Source organism: Asterias rubens, chromosome 4 (genome assembly GCF_902459465.1).
Source record: "Asterias rubens chromosome 4, eAstRub1.3, whole genome shotgun sequence".
Classification (NCBI taxonomy): Eukaryota; Metazoa; Echinodermata; class Asteroidea; order Forcipulatida; family Asteriidae; genus Asterias; species Asterias rubens.
Genome location: NC_047065.1, coordinates 5,407,370 through 5,424,842, shown reverse-complemented (window position 1 = coordinate 5,424,842; position 17,473 = coordinate 5,407,370). Strand labels below are relative to the sequence as shown.

Below are 17,473 nucleotides of genomic sequence, written 5' to 3'. Positions count from 1 at the left end.
CACGACACCGCTCGGCCACGACAGCTTCAAGCTGTCTTTTTTGGACATCGGTGCCGAGTCCACAGCCATCACCGCGTCCACACTTGATCCTGCTAGGGGGTGTGGGGAGGGGGTTCTTATCGTGGAAATAAACAAATATCATGCATTCCAGCTTGGGGATTTAAACTAATATCTCTGTTTACATACATTGGTCAGTGTTCATTTGTGACTATTTAGAGGCAGTGGACAAACAATGCACAAAACTGAAAAGCGTCAAACAAATGAGCGCTTAGAGATTTTCTTTTTGGAGGTGTTAGGCGCTATAGAACTGCAGTTGTCTTGATTATTCTTATTACTAATGTACAAGTTGCAAAATAATGGAGTGTAAACAATGTCAGACATTATTGGAATAATCAACTTTCTCAGCTTGACAGCTTTGTGAAACTGGGTTTCTTGGTGTGTCTTTACCGGATAAAGGTCAACTCAATGCTAACTTTAAACTCAACTTGTTGGTAACGTCTGAATTTCGTATTGTCATTATCCTCTTCAATATTAAATAGCAAAATTTAACTACGACTATTCATTTGTACATTTTGTCACTCTTTCACTTTTTTACCTTTTTATTTATTAAGCAATTTAATAACTATTTCAAGTCGCAGTAAAGTTAATGTTTATGTCAACTATTGTTGTTTATAATAACTTTTCTGGTTAATAAAAATATTAAGTCAATCTTTAAGGCCATTTTGTCTGTTTCAATTTGTTTGACTAAACACCTTCCGCATGGTGTGATCGAGTTGTGCAGATCAGCATGGTGCAGTGCTATAACTTAAAGGCACTGGACACCATTGGTCATTACTCAAAATAATTGCAAGCATAAATTAATGGGGAGCTGTTGGTAGTGCAAAGTATTATGAGAAACGGCTCTCTCTCTGAAGTAACGTAGTTTTAAAATATTTGAATTTGAATTCGAGACCTTAACCTTCGCGCATACAAATTTAGATCATTACACTACAACGGATATATTTTACTCAACAGTAGCAGTTATAGCAACCTGGAACTGCTGCACGATACGTATGTGAACCATTCATTGTTTGTTCACTTGATTTAATAAACACCGCAACTATTGTTGCAAAGCCAACAAGAGAGGGCGGTCTACTATTGTTGAAACTTATAGCTGGAGGTGCTCGGTCTACTTATTTCCTAGCGATAGCTCGAAGTTTGATGCCGTCTTTAGGAGCTGAGAATGGAGTCGGGTTAAGATTCAGTGGAATCTGAAATTTACAAGAAAAGGCAACGTAAGTCCGTTAAGTATGGTGACAATCAACAGTGTGGGCCCACATGGGCCATTGCTACATGTTGTGACCATGTCCTCGTCTGCCGTGTCGATGACTGTTGCGACAGAATGCTTCTAGTGGAATTAGGTCCTTACTTATTGTAAGTTACTGCACGGAGTTACTCTTTGGTCAATGGGTTTGCATATATGGTTGCTACTCTTGGGTATGTTGGGTCTATTTGTTTGAGTGAGTGTTTGTTTGATTGTTCTATTTGTCAAGATGATCTTCCCGTCAAGGGAACTTGGCAAACTCCCACAAGGGGTATACGCCAAGATGATCAGAGCCAATCTCTTCCATACAAACATCTGGTTTAACGTCTATGATGATGAATTGAAGAAACTGTTATTCGGTAACTAGACGGCACTACGAGTTCTTGTCACAGTGAAACCAGCGGAATCCAAACCCACAATGTAGTTGCAAGTCACGCAGTTAATTAACGATTGTACCACGGTGCAGTGTCTCGTCTAAACTCACCCTGCACATCGCAACCTTTTGGTAGGTGCATGGGTAGTATGGTTGTCTGACCAACATGGTAGTTGTGGGGAACACTTAAAGGAACACGTTGCCTTGGACCGGTCGAGGTTGTCTTTGAATAGCGTTTGTAACCGTTTGTTATAAATTAGTTAGGGTTGGAAAGATTTTTTTAAATTATAACACAATTATCGGAACCACACATTTTATGGCTCGAAAATGCGTGGTTTTCCTTTTACCTCGTCGACTAACATGGTCGGCTATTAGTGGGAGTCAAATTGTTGACTCCCATTACATTCATGGCCGACCGTGTTAGTTCGCAAATCAAAAGGAAAACCACGCAATTACGTGGCAAATTTGTGTGGATCATTGTATTCTACTTTTAAAACAACTTTCCAACCATATTATTATGCAACATATAACAAACGGTAAAGTTCAACGCTTTTTATAGACCAACTCGACCGGTCAAGGCAACGTGTTCCTTTAACATGTTAAACTACCAATGGTGGCTCTGGCACACAGTCCTTCACAGACGGCCCTTTGGAGGGGCACCCAGTTTAGGACTTAGTGTATTAAACGTGTTAGGTTTTATAATTATTTACTGCTCTCTCTACCTTTGTTTCCGGACACACATCTAAGCGGTACTTCTGCAGTACACGCACCAGTGCCATCTTGGCTTCCAACAAGGCAAATCGCATACCGATGCAGTTACGCGGTCCAAAGCCGAACGGCACGTAGGTGCAAGCCTGGATTAACGGTTTTCTCTCTGGACTGAATCTGTGTACAAGACAATTCAAATGAACTGATACAGTGAACAAGTATAGCGGATTCGTTATAAGTACCTTTATACACAAAGCTGAAATGAAACATCTTGTAGCACCTGTTATTCCATGCAATTTTTTAAAGACAATGGACACTATTGGTAGTTGTCAAAATCCAGTCTTCTCACTTGGTGTGTCTCAACATATGCATTAAATAACAAACCTGTGAAAATTTGAGCTCGATTGGTCATCGGTTTCTAGATATATTGTGAAAGAAAAAAAAAACACCCTTTTCACACGAAGTTGTGTGCGTTCAGATGCTTGATTTCAAGACCTCAAATTCTAAACTTGAGGTCTCGAAATCAAATTCGTGGAAGATTACTTCTCTCGAAAACGTCACTTCAGAGGGAGCCGTTTCTCACAATGTTTTAAACCATCAACCTCTCCCCAATACCCGTTACCAAGTGAGGTTATACGCTGATAATTATTTTGAGCAATTACCAATAGTGTCCACTGCCTTTAAAAACAAGGACATTCTTTTGAGCTTCCGCCGTTATGTTGTTCGTAATGATCCTGTCACAATTTGATCAGAAGATGTAGGCATAAATTACTTTTGGTAATGTTGACACACATTGCACGTTAAAATTGTTCAGGTCATTTGTAATCAACTTGTGCGATTCTGGGTCAGAAAACACTTAAAGGCAGTGTACACTATATTGGTAATTACTCACAATAATTGTTTGCATAAAACCTTATTTGGTAACGAGTATAATGGGGAGAGGTTGATAGTACAACATATTGTGAGAAACGGCTCCCTTTGAAGTAACGTAACTTTCGAGAAAGAAGTAATTTCCTCGAATTTGATTTCGAGACCTCAGAATTAGATTTTCAGGTCTCGAAACGGAGCGTCTGACAGCACACAGCTTCGTGTAACAATTCGTTTTTCTTTCACCATTACGAATGCAACTTCAAAGACCGATTTGGCAAAAATGTTCACAGGTTTGTTATTTTATGCTTAGTTGAGATACACATAAGTGATAAGACTGGTCTTTGACAGTTACCAATAGTGTCCAGTGTCTTTAAGCTCAGAACCTGCACTTGTTCCTGAGTGTCAATTTCCAGCCACAACCGCAAGAAACGTTACGATTGGTATCAAATTGGTCATCAATATAACTCCAATAGCCTATTGTTTACCACATCACCAAACTAATTTGTATAGACGATGTGACCTATGTTTATATTCAAACCGCCCTCTGTTGAAAAAAAACTTAAAGGAGGTATGCGCGCGAGTCACGTTATGGTTTTCGAGTGACGTCAGATGTCACATCGTCTATTGCTTGATAGTTTTAGACAAGTTTGTGTCGATAGCAAAATAGTCTTTAGATTAAATACTTATGGTGCCGAACTAAACGTACCTCTCCGGATCAAACTTGTCCGGCTCCGGCCAATACTCCTCGTCGCGATGGATACCCCAAACGTTCATCAACACAGTCACTCCCTTCTCTATGGTCAGGCCATTGTAAGAAAACGTCTTGTTACAGATGCGTGCGAATCTTTAAAAAGAGATCAAAATATATGCATAGTATTAAATAGAGTAAACAAACAACAAATGGAAGACTCAACACACCGGCGAGGAAACAACATCAAAATTGCTCTTATTATGAGCTTCTTGGAAGCCCATACAGTCTTAAAATCTTATTCATAAATACCTTAGACAGTTTCGCTATTCCTATTGGTGGAGAGCGCGTCATGTGGGTCTGTATAAACCCTTGTTTATGACCAGTAAAAAGTGTTGAAACATGGGCGTGACACGCGAGCTTGCACCTGGGGTTATATAAGACAGTTTCTTCGTTCTCCTACTCGTCGAGAGCATCGGCTGAAACAGTTGTGCCACATCACGCGATACGCGCGACGCGAGCAGCGTTCCCTTGGGAGTTGTTTACCCGAGGGCCTTATTATTTCATAGCTGGAGTGGTGTTGTGTTGAAATAAATCATTGAACAATTATAATTGTTTGCATTTATTTTACCTTTTGACCAAAAAGTGTTGATGTTTTTTGACCGAAAAGGTATTTATGAATGGGAATCAAAGTGCCAGGCCTCGTTGGGATTAAACCTAGTTGAAAACCTCTTCACCACACATTGATTCCCTTCTTATGAACTGGAATTAGCGGGTGTTGAACATACAACATTAGACCGCTCCTAGGTCTTTCTTAATCCATTAAATTTTGGTAATTACTCAAAATATTTTTTTAACATAAAACTTACTTGGTAACGAGTAATAAAGAGCTGTTGATTGTACAAAACATTGTGAGAAACGGTTTCCTCTGATGAAGTAACGTAGTTTTTGAGAAAGAAGCAGTTTCCCACGAATTTGATTTTGAGACCTCAGATTTAGACTTTGAGGTCTCGAAATCAAGCATCTGATGAAAGCTCACAACTTTGTGTGACAATAGTGTTTTTTTTTGTTTTCATTATCATCTCGCAACTTGACCAATTGAGTCCACATGTTCACAGGTTTGTGATTTATACATATGTTGAGATACAGCAAGTGAGAAGACTGGTCTTTGACAATTACTAAAAGTGTCCAGTGGCTTTAATGAACTTACAATGATGCGGGTGGATAGACTCGCAGGGACTCACATATTACCATATCGAGGTACGTCATCTTGTTGACTACGTCATAGCCTATGACGTCACGGCTTGGGGCTTTATCTTGGATCTCAGCGTAGAGTGTATCTTGTACGTCTGGGTTGAGGGCGAGAAGGTACGAGGCAAAGCCGAGCAAGGAACTCGTTGTCTCGTACCCTGCTAAGAAGAAAATGATGGACTGAAAGATGAAAACAAAAATACCATCCATTATCTAGGCATTATTGGTAAAGCACAATACATATAATAGCCTGAACATCCTACGTCACGCTTCGAGGCTCGTGGATCACGCCAGGAAACTGCCTCTAACCTACTTCAGGATCCTTCGCTATGCACATTTTGACCTCGCATTTCCAGTCAAATTCTTTGAACACTTTAACATAAAATAACACTAAATAAATGTACAGGCACTTGCACACACACAGACACTGTGTAATCTGCATGCATCGACCGAAAGTGCAGCTCTCCACATTTACCTCCGACCACCAATCAAAACACAGATTTGGAAAGCTTGCGTCTCTGCACGTTTATTAAATGGGGACTCATTGTTTTCAATGTAACAATATTGTGTCTGTAAAAACAAGCGCACATCGTTATCATTGCGGTTAAAAACCAGGGGTACCAGTCTTTATAGATGCGAGTTGATGAAGTACCGAATCGAGATCCTTAGCACCAGTCGGCCTTCCTTGTTCCAGGGAGAATAATTAGGCATCTTGTTAGGGATACAGGGCACAATACGTACAAAACAGTGCCGTATAACGTCATGATTATGCATGGATCTAGATTCAGTATTATTTGAGACCACTTCGCATTTTTGATTTAGTTGTTTTGTTTTTATTTGTTTGAGAATGGATAGAGCTCAATATTGTTTGATCTTACCTGGGCTGTGACTTCGACGTTTGTTAGCGCCCTCTTGTGTTTGTGAAATCCGTTTCCAGCGACGTCATCTGTTGGGTCTGGAGCTTCGTTGTGTGCATTTAGCAACAATTGTAACATGTCAATGTTCTGCAACGAGAATGAATGACAACTACATATTATTTGAAATCAGTTTTGAAATGTGCAAAGTGAAAAAAACAACCAATAACTGAGATTTATAGACACTGCAGTGACAACCAGAACCCGACGCTGGCGAAATCACCAAGGAGCCACGCAGAGGAACACCTCGGCGACCAACAACCCAGCCGCGGAACGTCTGTCCAGTGTGGTGGTGCTAACTCCAAATGGACTACTTGGAAAAGCTTACAAAGCCGTCTATACGCACCCAAGTCGGGAGGTGCTACAAAGACAATGGTCAAATGGGGATTGCGAACCGACTAAAGACACCTACGAAATTAGGGAGAATTGGACTATGAGCCATCTCCTGTGTTTTATCGACAGCTCAATTCACCTATCACAGCCAATGACCTTTCCGCTGCAAACGACTTTGCCATCCTTTGTGCGGACCACTAGGGGGGGGGGACACCGTTTAGAACAGGAAGGACACGGTGAAGAAGACGATTATAAACAACTCTGCTACAAAATGAATACTCACTTTGATTATGTTATCAATCAATATAACAGTTATTAATACATTGCTCATGGAGGCATCACCCTAAAAGCCGAGGCTTGTGATGGATGTGCCCGTTGAAACAATAGACGATATGACCTCTGACGTCACTTGGGAAACCATAACATGATTCGCACGCATACCGCCGGGCAAAACCTTTGTGTTTTGGCAGCCAGCTTGAAAGTGTATGGAATCTTACCATGACTACGCGTCTTTTTGCCCGGCGAAACATGACGTATACAAGGTTTTTGTCAACAGAGGGCGGTTTGAATGTAAACATAGGTCACATCGTCTATACAAAACAAAACAGGATAGACAGCAATCGAAGATTGAAGAAATAGCAACTGTTATGGTAGATACACAAACTAAAGATTAAACATAGACAGGGAGACAAGCAGCTCCAATTTTAGATTCGGTTAAAAAAACAATAATTAGCCGAAATTAATGTATATTACGCTAGAACGGTATAAATTACCCAACGGCACTTTTTGTTGTTGAGAAAACCCGGTTTTGAATCGTTACTGCTACTTGATCAAGTCTCACCTTTGAGTTGTCCACGTCGCCTCCCTGCTCTTGACGAAGTTTGCATGATTCACTCGTCACTGTTTCAAAGAACCTTACAACTTCTTTAGGAATTGATCCAGCATCGAAGTAATTCAATACTGGTCTAAGCGCTGGGAACCAGTCTACAATTCAAGATGAAACAGAACATCTGCAAGTTCCAGTATGTTTATATTTTAACTATACATACGACGAGTACACCCGAGGACAACAGACTTTCTCATTACGTACGGACTTTTAACACCTTGTGGATCCACAATTTTTGTTTAAATAATAATTAGTGACACTGAAGTCTTATATAGCGCACTTATCTACCAAACAAGGCACCCAAAGGCGCTGAGATATACAAACTTTCAGAAAGATAGGTTATTGCAGTGATGAGTTTTGAGACCCAATTATTTAGCACTTGATAAGGGTTTACAGGGTGCATACAGCAGCCACAGCAAAGAACACCGGGGCGAACCTTTTCTCTTTTGTGCAGTGGGTTCTTTTACATGCGTTACACAACACATAGTACCAACGGCTTTACGTCCAATCCTAGGGACGAAAGGCCCTCTGTTAGTGAAATGTATGTTCCATTATGTGTATACGACGACGGAATGCCCACAACGTTATTGCAACCCTAAGTGATTGCTGAATACCAAGTGTGGACCCCAAAAAAATCAAACATTATGTTCCGAAAATGTATGGACCTAAACTTTCATGTGGATTAAACACACGTCCAAAAGTGTTGTTCATTAGTGTTGAATAGTACGATTTCCAGAAGTGTACATAAAATTAAATTGAGCTATGGACCCCACAATTGAACTCTTTAGATAATGGATTGATACAACAACAAGGTTCTGTATGTAGGCGTAGTTGGTTTGTATGGCCTACCCTCCGAGAACATTAATTTTCGTTTTAATAGGGACAATTATTATGTCATCACTAGTCAAATCTTCTTTTAGTGTATGAACATTAAACAACTAACGAATGGTCAATACAATAGTAGTAGATAAAATCCAAAGTGAGAATATTGCTATACTTACTTGCAATAATAGCATTTACGATTGATTCATTTGCTTTGAATGCTTTCTTGGCGTTGATAACAAACTCATGATCTTTGGTGACCTGTGTGTCTATTTTCAGCCCGAAACCACACCATGCTACCGTGTCCATCGTGAAACCTCCGTATAAACTGCAGTGGAAAGAATAACAATAATAGTAATACCGAAGTCTTAAATGACACACGTATCTACAAAACAAGGCGCTGAGTATAATATACATCTGGGTTTTTTTTGTTTCGTTTTTTTTTCTTCAGAAAGATAAATTATTATAGTCAACAGCCTTTGACAGGAAACAACAAGGCGAACCATTTTTCTTAGCGTAAAGTGTTATTTGCATCACGCAATGCACGGGACCGACGGTTCTTTATCCCGTACGAAGTACAAACAATTAGTGGTTTACCTAAAAGGTATCTTACTAGCGGAGTCCAACATAACCATGACCCTCGAACCCACTCTCTGCATAATCAGACAAACCTTAAATCCGGTGATCTTATAGGCAGTAGACACTAATGGTAATTACTCAAAATAATTATTAGCATAAAACCTTCATTGGAAACGAGTAATGGGGAGCTGTTGCTAGTTTAAAACATTGCGAGAAACGGCTCCCTCTGAAGAAATGTAGGTTTCGAGAGAGAAGAAATTGTCCACGAATTTGATTTCGAGACCACAGATTTAGAATTAGTATTGAGGTCTTGAAATCAAGCATCTGAAAGCACACAAGGGTGACAAGGGTGTTTTTGTTTTCACTATTATCTCGCAAATTTGCATAGGTTTGTTAATGTTATGCATGTTGAGATACACCAACTGTAAAGATTGGTCTTTGACAATAGTGTCCAGTGTCTTGAAACCTTTCGGCTACGTCACGTACGTACGCCGAAGTTCCACCAACACATTTCACTAGATAGATCTCGGATTAATTGTTTACTTTTGTTGAAACAAAATAGGCCCAACTTGTTGTTTATTATGGCCATCACTCACTCTTTGCAGTTGATGTTACTTCCTTCCTTCACTGCCATGTCGATATTATTCAGCATGGTGTCACAACATTCATTGATCATAAAGGACATCTGTGTGTGAAAAATGCGTATCTTAATTAAGTATACAAAAATAAAATAATGAAAATACATCAGATTCTCTTTCAAATGTTTTATATTTTTTGTGTAAATATTTCCTTGTTCAAACTTTGAAAACAATTCCGATCCTTACGCGTTTGTTTATACTATCAAAGACATTGATAATTACTCAAAATAATTGTTAACGTAACGACTTGGTAAAAAGCGAACGAGAGCTGTTGATAGTGTAACTCATTGTGACAAACGGCTCATTGTGTAAATATCTCCTTGTTCAAACTTTGAAAATAATTTCGATCCTTACACATTTGTTTATACTATAAAAGACACTGGTTACATATTGATAATCACTCAAAGTAATTGTTATCGTAACACAACCTACTTGGCAACAAGCGAACGAGAGCTGTTGATAGTATAACTTATTGTGATTAACGGCTCCCTCTAACGTGTAGTTTTGCAATTTCTCTTTCAAATTCGACGACCAACTGATCAGCCTAAACCTTCACAGGTTGGTTATTGCATGCATGGAATACCCCCAATTGAGAATACTGGTCTTTGACAATTTCCAAAACATTTCCAGTGCCTTTAATGTCTGAAAAATAATTTCCGTCACAGTGATCACGAGACAAAATTATTTTAGCCTGTAAAAACGTATTTTCATGACATTGTTTTACGCATTTCTCATAAACTACATTACACCAGCAACTTTTAGGGAAGCTTTATAATTATATAGGTATTTATATAGCGCCTTTAACACAGATCAAAGCGCTGAACAATGAATGAAGCTTTCTAATATAATTATCTTCAAACTTGTTTGTGTAAATCTGTAGACACTGTATGTTGTTGTCCCTGCAGAAAGTACATACCTTTAAATGGCATACGTAACTTGATAATGACTCTGCTCAGAACACACTCATTGAACTAGCGAAACCCTTACAAGTTGATCGTTTTATTCCCAACTCCGCCAGTACCACATACCGTTCTCATTTTGACGGCGCTAAATGCCGGTGTGACGACTGTCCTCACTTCCTTCCACTCTTCATCTTGCAGCGATAGCAAACCCTTGCCCATAATTCCGGCGTGTGGACCTTCTTCCTGAAAAGATGCAATCAACATACCTTATAACGGAAGCAAAGTCTCATACAATTGCACAAAGTTATCTGTCCAAACAAATAGTTAAATAGAATAAATGTAAACGTTTCAGAGTTTCAAATTAAATGTGTAAAGTCAAAAACGAGAACTGGCATACAGTCGTCAGAAAACATTTGCACGTCATATTATATGACCTATATCTTTGGATTCCCGGTCTTGTGGCAATGGTCAACTGAACTTCGTCAAGTTCTGACCCGAATTAGTCTGTTGACCTGAATGTGTCAAACGTACCCTACGGTTAACGAAGCTGGAGAAGTCCTTCACAAGAATCTGCTTGATGATGTCAACATCCGTCACAGCAAGCATTGGCTTCCGAAACATATACCACCTGGACAAAATAACAGTGGACAAGTCGGGTCTTAAAGGGAAGGTACATGTTTGGTGATTACTCATAACAAATATTAACTTAAAATCTGACTTGGTAACGAGCATTGGAGAGCTGTTTATAGTATAGCCCATTGTGGGAAACGATTCCCTTTGAAGTAACGTAGTTTTTGAGAAAGAGGTAATTTCTCACTAAAATAATAACACTTCTAGCTACAAGTATTTTAATCTTACCTGAAAGCACACAAATTCGTCCAACAACGGTTTTTTTTTTCTTTCATCATTTTCTCGCAACTTGGATGACCAATTGAGCCCAAATTTTCACAGGCTTTTATTTTATGGTTCTGATGGGATACACCAAGTGAGAAGACTGGTCTTTGACAATTACCAAATGTGTACCTTCCCTTTAAACCTTTAAACTACCTCATTTTGTACTCAATATTTTTAATTAAAATGGTTGATTTAATTGTTGAAAAAAAGAAGAAGATAATTGTGTAAAATAATTCAAGCATTTATGGAGTAGTTCTCCTAGGCTTTGGTCTGAGGTGAGATTCGAACCAGGGTTTAAGGAGGTGACATCTTAAAGTTTATCATTGTTATTCACAGATTATGTGTATACTGTTTAACGACACTGTACAGTACACTATTGGTAATTGTCAAAGACCAGTGTACTCATTTGATGTATCTCAACATATGCACAGAATAGCAAACATGTAAACATGTTAACTCAATTGGTCTTTGAAGTTGCGATATAATAATACAAGACAAAAACCACCCTTGTCACACGAAGTTGTGTGCTTTCATATTATGCTTGATTTTGAGACCTCAAAATCTAACTCTAAGGTCTCAACATAAAATTCGTGGAAAATTACTTGTTTTTCTAAAACTACGTTACTTCAGAGGGTGCCATGTCTCTCGATGTTTTATAATACCAACAGTCCCCACTACTCGTCACCAAGAAAAATGTTATGCTAATAATTATTTTGAGTAATAACCAATAGCGTCCACTGCCTTTAACGGCCTTAAAAATACAAAGGTTTTCTTTAACTTCAACTTCTTTAAATAATCCCAATTTAGTTTTTTTTTCATTGATAGGCCGCTCGTAGATGATAATAAACCGTCCTTAAAAGCGCATTACTCAGCATGAATACAAACATTACAACTTAAGAAAACTTACCCAAATACTCTTCCGTACTTTTCACGATACTGAGGGAACCTGTATCCGAACCCCTGGTGGTGACATCAAAAAAGGACGGAATTAAATAACGCAAATTTAGATTTGTTTAGGTGCTGAAGAGTATTAAAGGGAAGGTACACGTTTAATAATCGTCAAAGACCAGTCTTCTCACTTGGTGTATCCCAACATATGCACAAAATAACAAGCGTGTGAAAATTTGAGCTAAATTGGTCTTCAAAGTTGCCAGAAAATGATGAGAGAAAAAAAACACCCTTGTTTGACGAATTTGTGTGCTTTCAGATAGGAATAAAAGACTTCTAGCTAGAAGGCTTTTATTATTTTAGTGAGACATACCCTTTTTCTCAAAACATATGCTACTTCAGATGGACTCGTTTCTCAAAATGTTTTATACTACCAACAGCTCTCCAAAGCTCGTTACCGAGCCAGATTTTAAGTTAATATTTTGTTTTGAGTAATTACCAAACGTGTACCTTCCCTTTAGGCAATAGTATAAAGAGAATATGCTGAAATGTGACGAGATGATCGTGACTTTGCATTGAGAGTTGGAAATAGAGATCAGGAAAAGGTTCATTTGTTGCCTTTCCCCCGTGCTTCTGTTAGCCGTGATCAAGGCCAGCCGCGACCTGCAACATCCCAGTCCCCATTACTGAATTCCGGGCCGGGGCACACTATGCCAACAGCCTTGAATCAAGTCTATGCTTCTGTTGGACAATCGTCTCGTAGAAAAGTCTATCAAAAGATCATTGATGTACTTACTTTTCGTATCTGATGTAGGCTGCCTATTATTGGTAGGTAGGACCCGACACGTATGCCACGACGCTGGAAATACTGATGACACCACCAATCGTATCTGAAATAGAATAGCTATTATTATACGGTGGTGTTGGACGTGAAAGACCGAGACCAAAATCAGAAACACGTCGTTAAGAAGATGATACTGAGTCTGCCATGTTAATAACAGACCAAAACATTTTTTATAAAACTGTTATAAATTTTGACACTCACAGAAACCCGTGCAATAGTTCCCCCCCCCCCCCAAAAAAAAAAAAAAAAAAAAAAAGACAGTGGCCACTATTGGTAATTGTCAAAGACCAGTCTTCTCACTTAGTGTATCTCAACATATGCATAAAATAACAAACCTGTAAAAAATTGAGCTCGATTGATCGTCGGAGTTGCGAGATAACTATGAAAGTAAGAAAAAACCTTGTCACACGAAGTTGTGTGCTTTTAGATGCTTGATTTCGAGACCTCAAACTCTAAACTTGAGGTCTCGAAATCAAATTCGTGGAAAATTACTTCTTTCTCAAAAACTACGTCACTTCAGAGGAAGCCGTTTCTCACAATGTTTTATACCATCAACCTCTCTCTATTGCTCGTTACCTAGTGAGGTTTTATGCTAATAATTATTTTTCAATAGTGTCCACTGCCTTTAAATAGAATATTTAAATACTATTGCAAAGTACACTGCTGTGTTCCCTGAGGGTAGTTTAAAGGAACGTTACAGAATTGGTAAGAAACAAAATCGTGAAGATCACAGATTTACATCAAACTTACACGGTCTAATGATGATGATAGTAGAAAACTTCCCTTGACTGAAATGTCATTTGATGAGAAATACAACAATATAGTTCGCGTTTGGAGTTGATCGCCCACTGGGATTTTGATAATTTTGTTCTTCCATCGATGTCATAGACCTTTTTGCAAATACCATTGCGCAAGCGCAAACTATTGAATGAGGTGCATTGTGGGATAGATATGGATCAAATTCGATCAAACTTGATCACCAGCTAGACCACAATACACCAAATTTCAAGCTTTACGCGCGCGCCCCAGTATTTTCGAAAAGGTCTATGCAAAAATGTGTAATCGGTTTTTCACTATTTTTCTCGTGACCCAGAAGGCCGATCGATTTCCAACTTCCACATGTTTGTCAGTTTATCTATATGGTGGATTACTAGAATGCTTATACACTGCCAGCACATCTTCTGTTAGCAAAACCAATTCTGTAAGGTTCCTTTGACAATAAAAAACAATTTCTTACACTAAATACAAGACAACCACTGCAATGAGTAGCTTCGTGGTAACCGACGACTGTTCAATGCCTCTCAGGATATCCATCGTGAAGTTCTGTGGAAAAAAAGAACAAGCTTTTTGTATAGTTTCAGTTGTATTTTCCGTGACGCGAACCAGGATAAACTCTAAGAACTCCCAACTCAGATTTCACCCCCTGGGATCTCGCCCTTCGGGTCTGACACAACTATTCTTGTGTCGCATGCAATTATGTACTCTATGCAATACTGTCTGAGGGACAATATTGCATATGCAATAATGTCCGCCAGACGGTTTTGTATATTATGCAATCGTGTTCGCCCGGACACAGTTGCATATGCAGCTGTGTCCGCCCCCGTGCAAAGCCGTCCTTGCAGTAAATTAAACGCCCTTGGTGGACGGAACACGTTCGCCATTTGTTTTAAAAGCTTAAGTGCATGCCATGAATGACATGGGAAATGTTTGGCTGTTGAGTATTCATTGCAATCATAAAAATAGCCTTGCCCAAGGCAGTCGCATTATTCGCTCCGAAAAGACGCCGCTGTAAACCCACCCGTATATCCTGTGCATGGTGCGTGCGATCACACCGCATGACCACCCCGTATACACACTGTCACATCGTACGACTACTGTGCACACAAGTCATCCGCACTCGTACCACTAACCGCATGCGGAGGCCGTCAGGCCTGACGGCCGACGCATGCGGATAGTGTACGGGGGCATCGAGTCGTGCGATGTTACGCACAGTGAATACGGGTGGGTTTTTATACAGCGGCGGTCTTTTTTCGGAGTGAATAATTTGACTGCCTTGAGCAAGGCTATCATAAAACACGTGAATACTCATGCTGCATATACATAGGTTTACACGTGCACATACATGTACATATGCAAAAGTATCCGGAGTGGACAGTATTGCATGGCGGACACAATTGCATCTGACACCGGCACCTATAACTCGATTTTTTTTCTTAAACTTCTTCTGACAGCACCCTCTTTTGGAACCCCATAAAGCCAATGCTAGTTTCCAATCACAAGGAAAAGAGAAGAATCCCAGGGGGACACCGGGAGCCTGACAGAATGATGTAGCAATAATGTGACAAAATGTGTAAGGATACTTCATTAGACAACGCAAAGGAATGTCGGCCTCTCACTTCTGTGCTTCAACTTATATAATAATAATAATGATCTAAACATTTTATATAGCGTTCTTACACAAAAAAGGTACCACATAGACCATACGAATGTATGAAGCCTTATGTATTTGTTTGCATATATTCCTTGTTGACTTTTTATATCAAGCCTCATGCGTGTAAATGTATATTGACGTAATAGTGTTTGAACATCGAACACGATAAGCTAGTACGTACCGATCGTGTATAGCAACTTGGAATGTTTATGCTTCCGAATAACTCCATTGATGTGCTGAGTTTGTAAATGTGTGTGTCCCCCCCCCCCCCCTAAGTTGTTCAAGTTTGATTTGTAATGAACACCTTGTGCTATTGACATTACAAAATATTACTAAAATTGTAAACTTACCAAATGTAGTTCCTAAACCTAAATGCAAAGTACACAAAGCACAGATAAAAGGAACGGCTACTCCTCGATGACGTACACCAACATCGACTGTCATCATCAAAACGACAGTAGACACTATTGGTAATTGTCAAAGAATAGTCTTCACAGTTGGTTTATCTCAACGTATGCACACAATAACTAACCTGTGACAATTTGAGCTCAATCGGTCATCAAAGTTGCGAGATAATAATGAACGAAAAAATACCATTGACACACGAAGTTGTGTGCATTTAGATGGTTGATTTGGAGACCTCAAGTTTTAAACTTGAGGTCTCGAAATCAAATTCATGGACAATACTTCCTTCTCGAAAGTTGTGGCACCTCAGAGGGTGCCGTTTCTCACAATGTTTTATACCATCAACCTCTCCCAAATACTCGTCACCAAGAAAGTTGTTTTGTTAATAATTATTTTGAGTAATTCCAAAAGTGTCCACTGCCTTTAAAAATAATGTACACTTACGTTCAAAATGTTGTACCATTACGTTCATCTTTCATGACTTACCGATCGTTGGTTAAACTAATTGCCTCAGCTGTAACTGGTTTTAATTGTAGACCCTTACTGAAAACTGCCGCGACAAGAATCCGTTCTCCTTGGGAGCAAACTGTAAACTATGTTGTCGCAGAACTCTTTTTCCTGATCGAAGGTTATCAAATGAGATTGAAGCTAAGGGAATGACAGTCAGTCAGTCCATTATTAACTGTCACCTAGCTGTCAATGTTCTCGTTGTGAAGTCAAACTCGGTAATGATGTACTATTCGGTTATGCATTATTTATACACTTTCTCTGCAGCTTAGTGCTGTCTTATTTCCCGGTCGAAGGTTCCTGAAAACACATGCATTGTCGTGCAATGTGTGTATTCTGAACTGTCACCTACATGCATTGTGTTTGTGTTTGCACATCGCATGCAAAGAACGCATGGGCCCCCCTTTGTTTGTTGTATCAACTGGTGGCGATTGTATACACTGTTCATGGTGTTTCGGGTGCGTTCGATTAGCTCCCCCGGGTCAACCCCCCGGTATGGCCCGGTAAGTTCGAGTAGCTTTACGTCAGTCCAGTGGCTCACCCGGGTTAGCCCCAAGTGGACTTGTGGAACGTGCATCACGTCACCACGAGCGGGTAATTGATCGTTCGATTAGCTGTAGTCAGGGGCTCACCCGAATGAGCACCGGGGTAGACCCATTGACTATTGACGTATATAAGAAATGTAAGTGAAGGGCCATTGTTGGGATCTGAGAATGATTATTTGCCATAAAGGTTCAACCGGACTAATTGGGATTAGATTGGAGCGGCTTATTTTGATAACAAGGTCCCCCTTACAATGCAGTGAACTTTCAACTACTTTTATGAAGGATTCTCATTGCATATAGAGAAGGCGTGTCCTGTATATTGGGGGTAGGGGTAGCGTTTTCGAGACTTTTGTGAACATTGTCCAACATACTGAACGAACTAACGTGCCATTTTTTTCTTTTTCTTTTATATATTTTTCGATAAGCTCTCCATGTTCGCATAATTACTTAGTTATAAATCTAAGACTTGGTTCAGCTGAAGGCTGTTGAATTTTGACATGGGGAGGACTGTCCAAAGTCAACGTTATTGAACAATCTCCCACGTTGCCTTGGATCGTTTGTAACGGTTTGTTATAAAATGCATATGATTAGAAAGATATTTTAGAAGTAGAATATAATGATCTACACAAGTATAACTCAAAAATGCGTGGTTTTCTTTTTACCTCGTCGACTAACACGGTCGGTCATTAAAT

The 17,473-nt window shown here is 39.4% G+C and overlaps 1 protein-coding gene across 1 annotated transcript; it reads right to left on the bottom strand.

Moving 5' to 3' along the window:
• Positions 1 to 880: 880 nt before the first annotated feature.
• On the bottom strand, positions 881 to 16,598 carry LOC117289099 (cytochrome P450 3A13-like). Its single transcript, XM_033770061.1, has 14 exons — positions 16,216 to 16,598; positions 14,131 to 14,216; positions 12,846 to 12,939; positions 12,069 to 12,121; positions 10,799 to 10,895; positions 10,394 to 10,510; positions 9,324 to 9,412; positions 8,328 to 8,476; positions 7,282 to 7,424; positions 6,072 to 6,197; positions 5,153 to 5,373; positions 3,961 to 4,098; positions 2,399 to 2,561; positions 881 to 1,250 (listed from the first exon to the last, which is right to left on the bottom strand). The coding sequence occupies exons 2-14, from the start codon at positions 14,205 to 14,207 to the stop codon at positions 1,173 to 1,175; spliced, it is 1,545 nt and encodes a 514-aa protein (XP_033625952.1). The 5' UTR covers positions 14,208 to 14,216; positions 16,216 to 16,598; the 3' UTR covers positions 881 to 1,172.
• Positions 16,599 to 17,473: the final 875 nt, after the last annotated feature.

Bases quoted from the DNA above. Each gene is read 5' to 3' on its own strand.
- LOC117289099 (XM_033770061.1), bottom strand. From the start codon at position 14,207: ATGGATATCCTGAGAGGCATTGAACAGTCGTCGGTTACCACGAAGCTA. The intron at 10,896-12,068 runs GTAAGTTTTCTT...TATTTTGTCCAG, and splicing joins AAGTACGGAAGAGTATTTGG to GTGGTATATGTTTCGGAAGC. The intron at 9,413-10,393 runs GTATGTGGTACT...TTTCACACACAG, and splicing joins GCGCCGTCAAAATGAGAACG to ATGTCCTTTATGATCAATGA.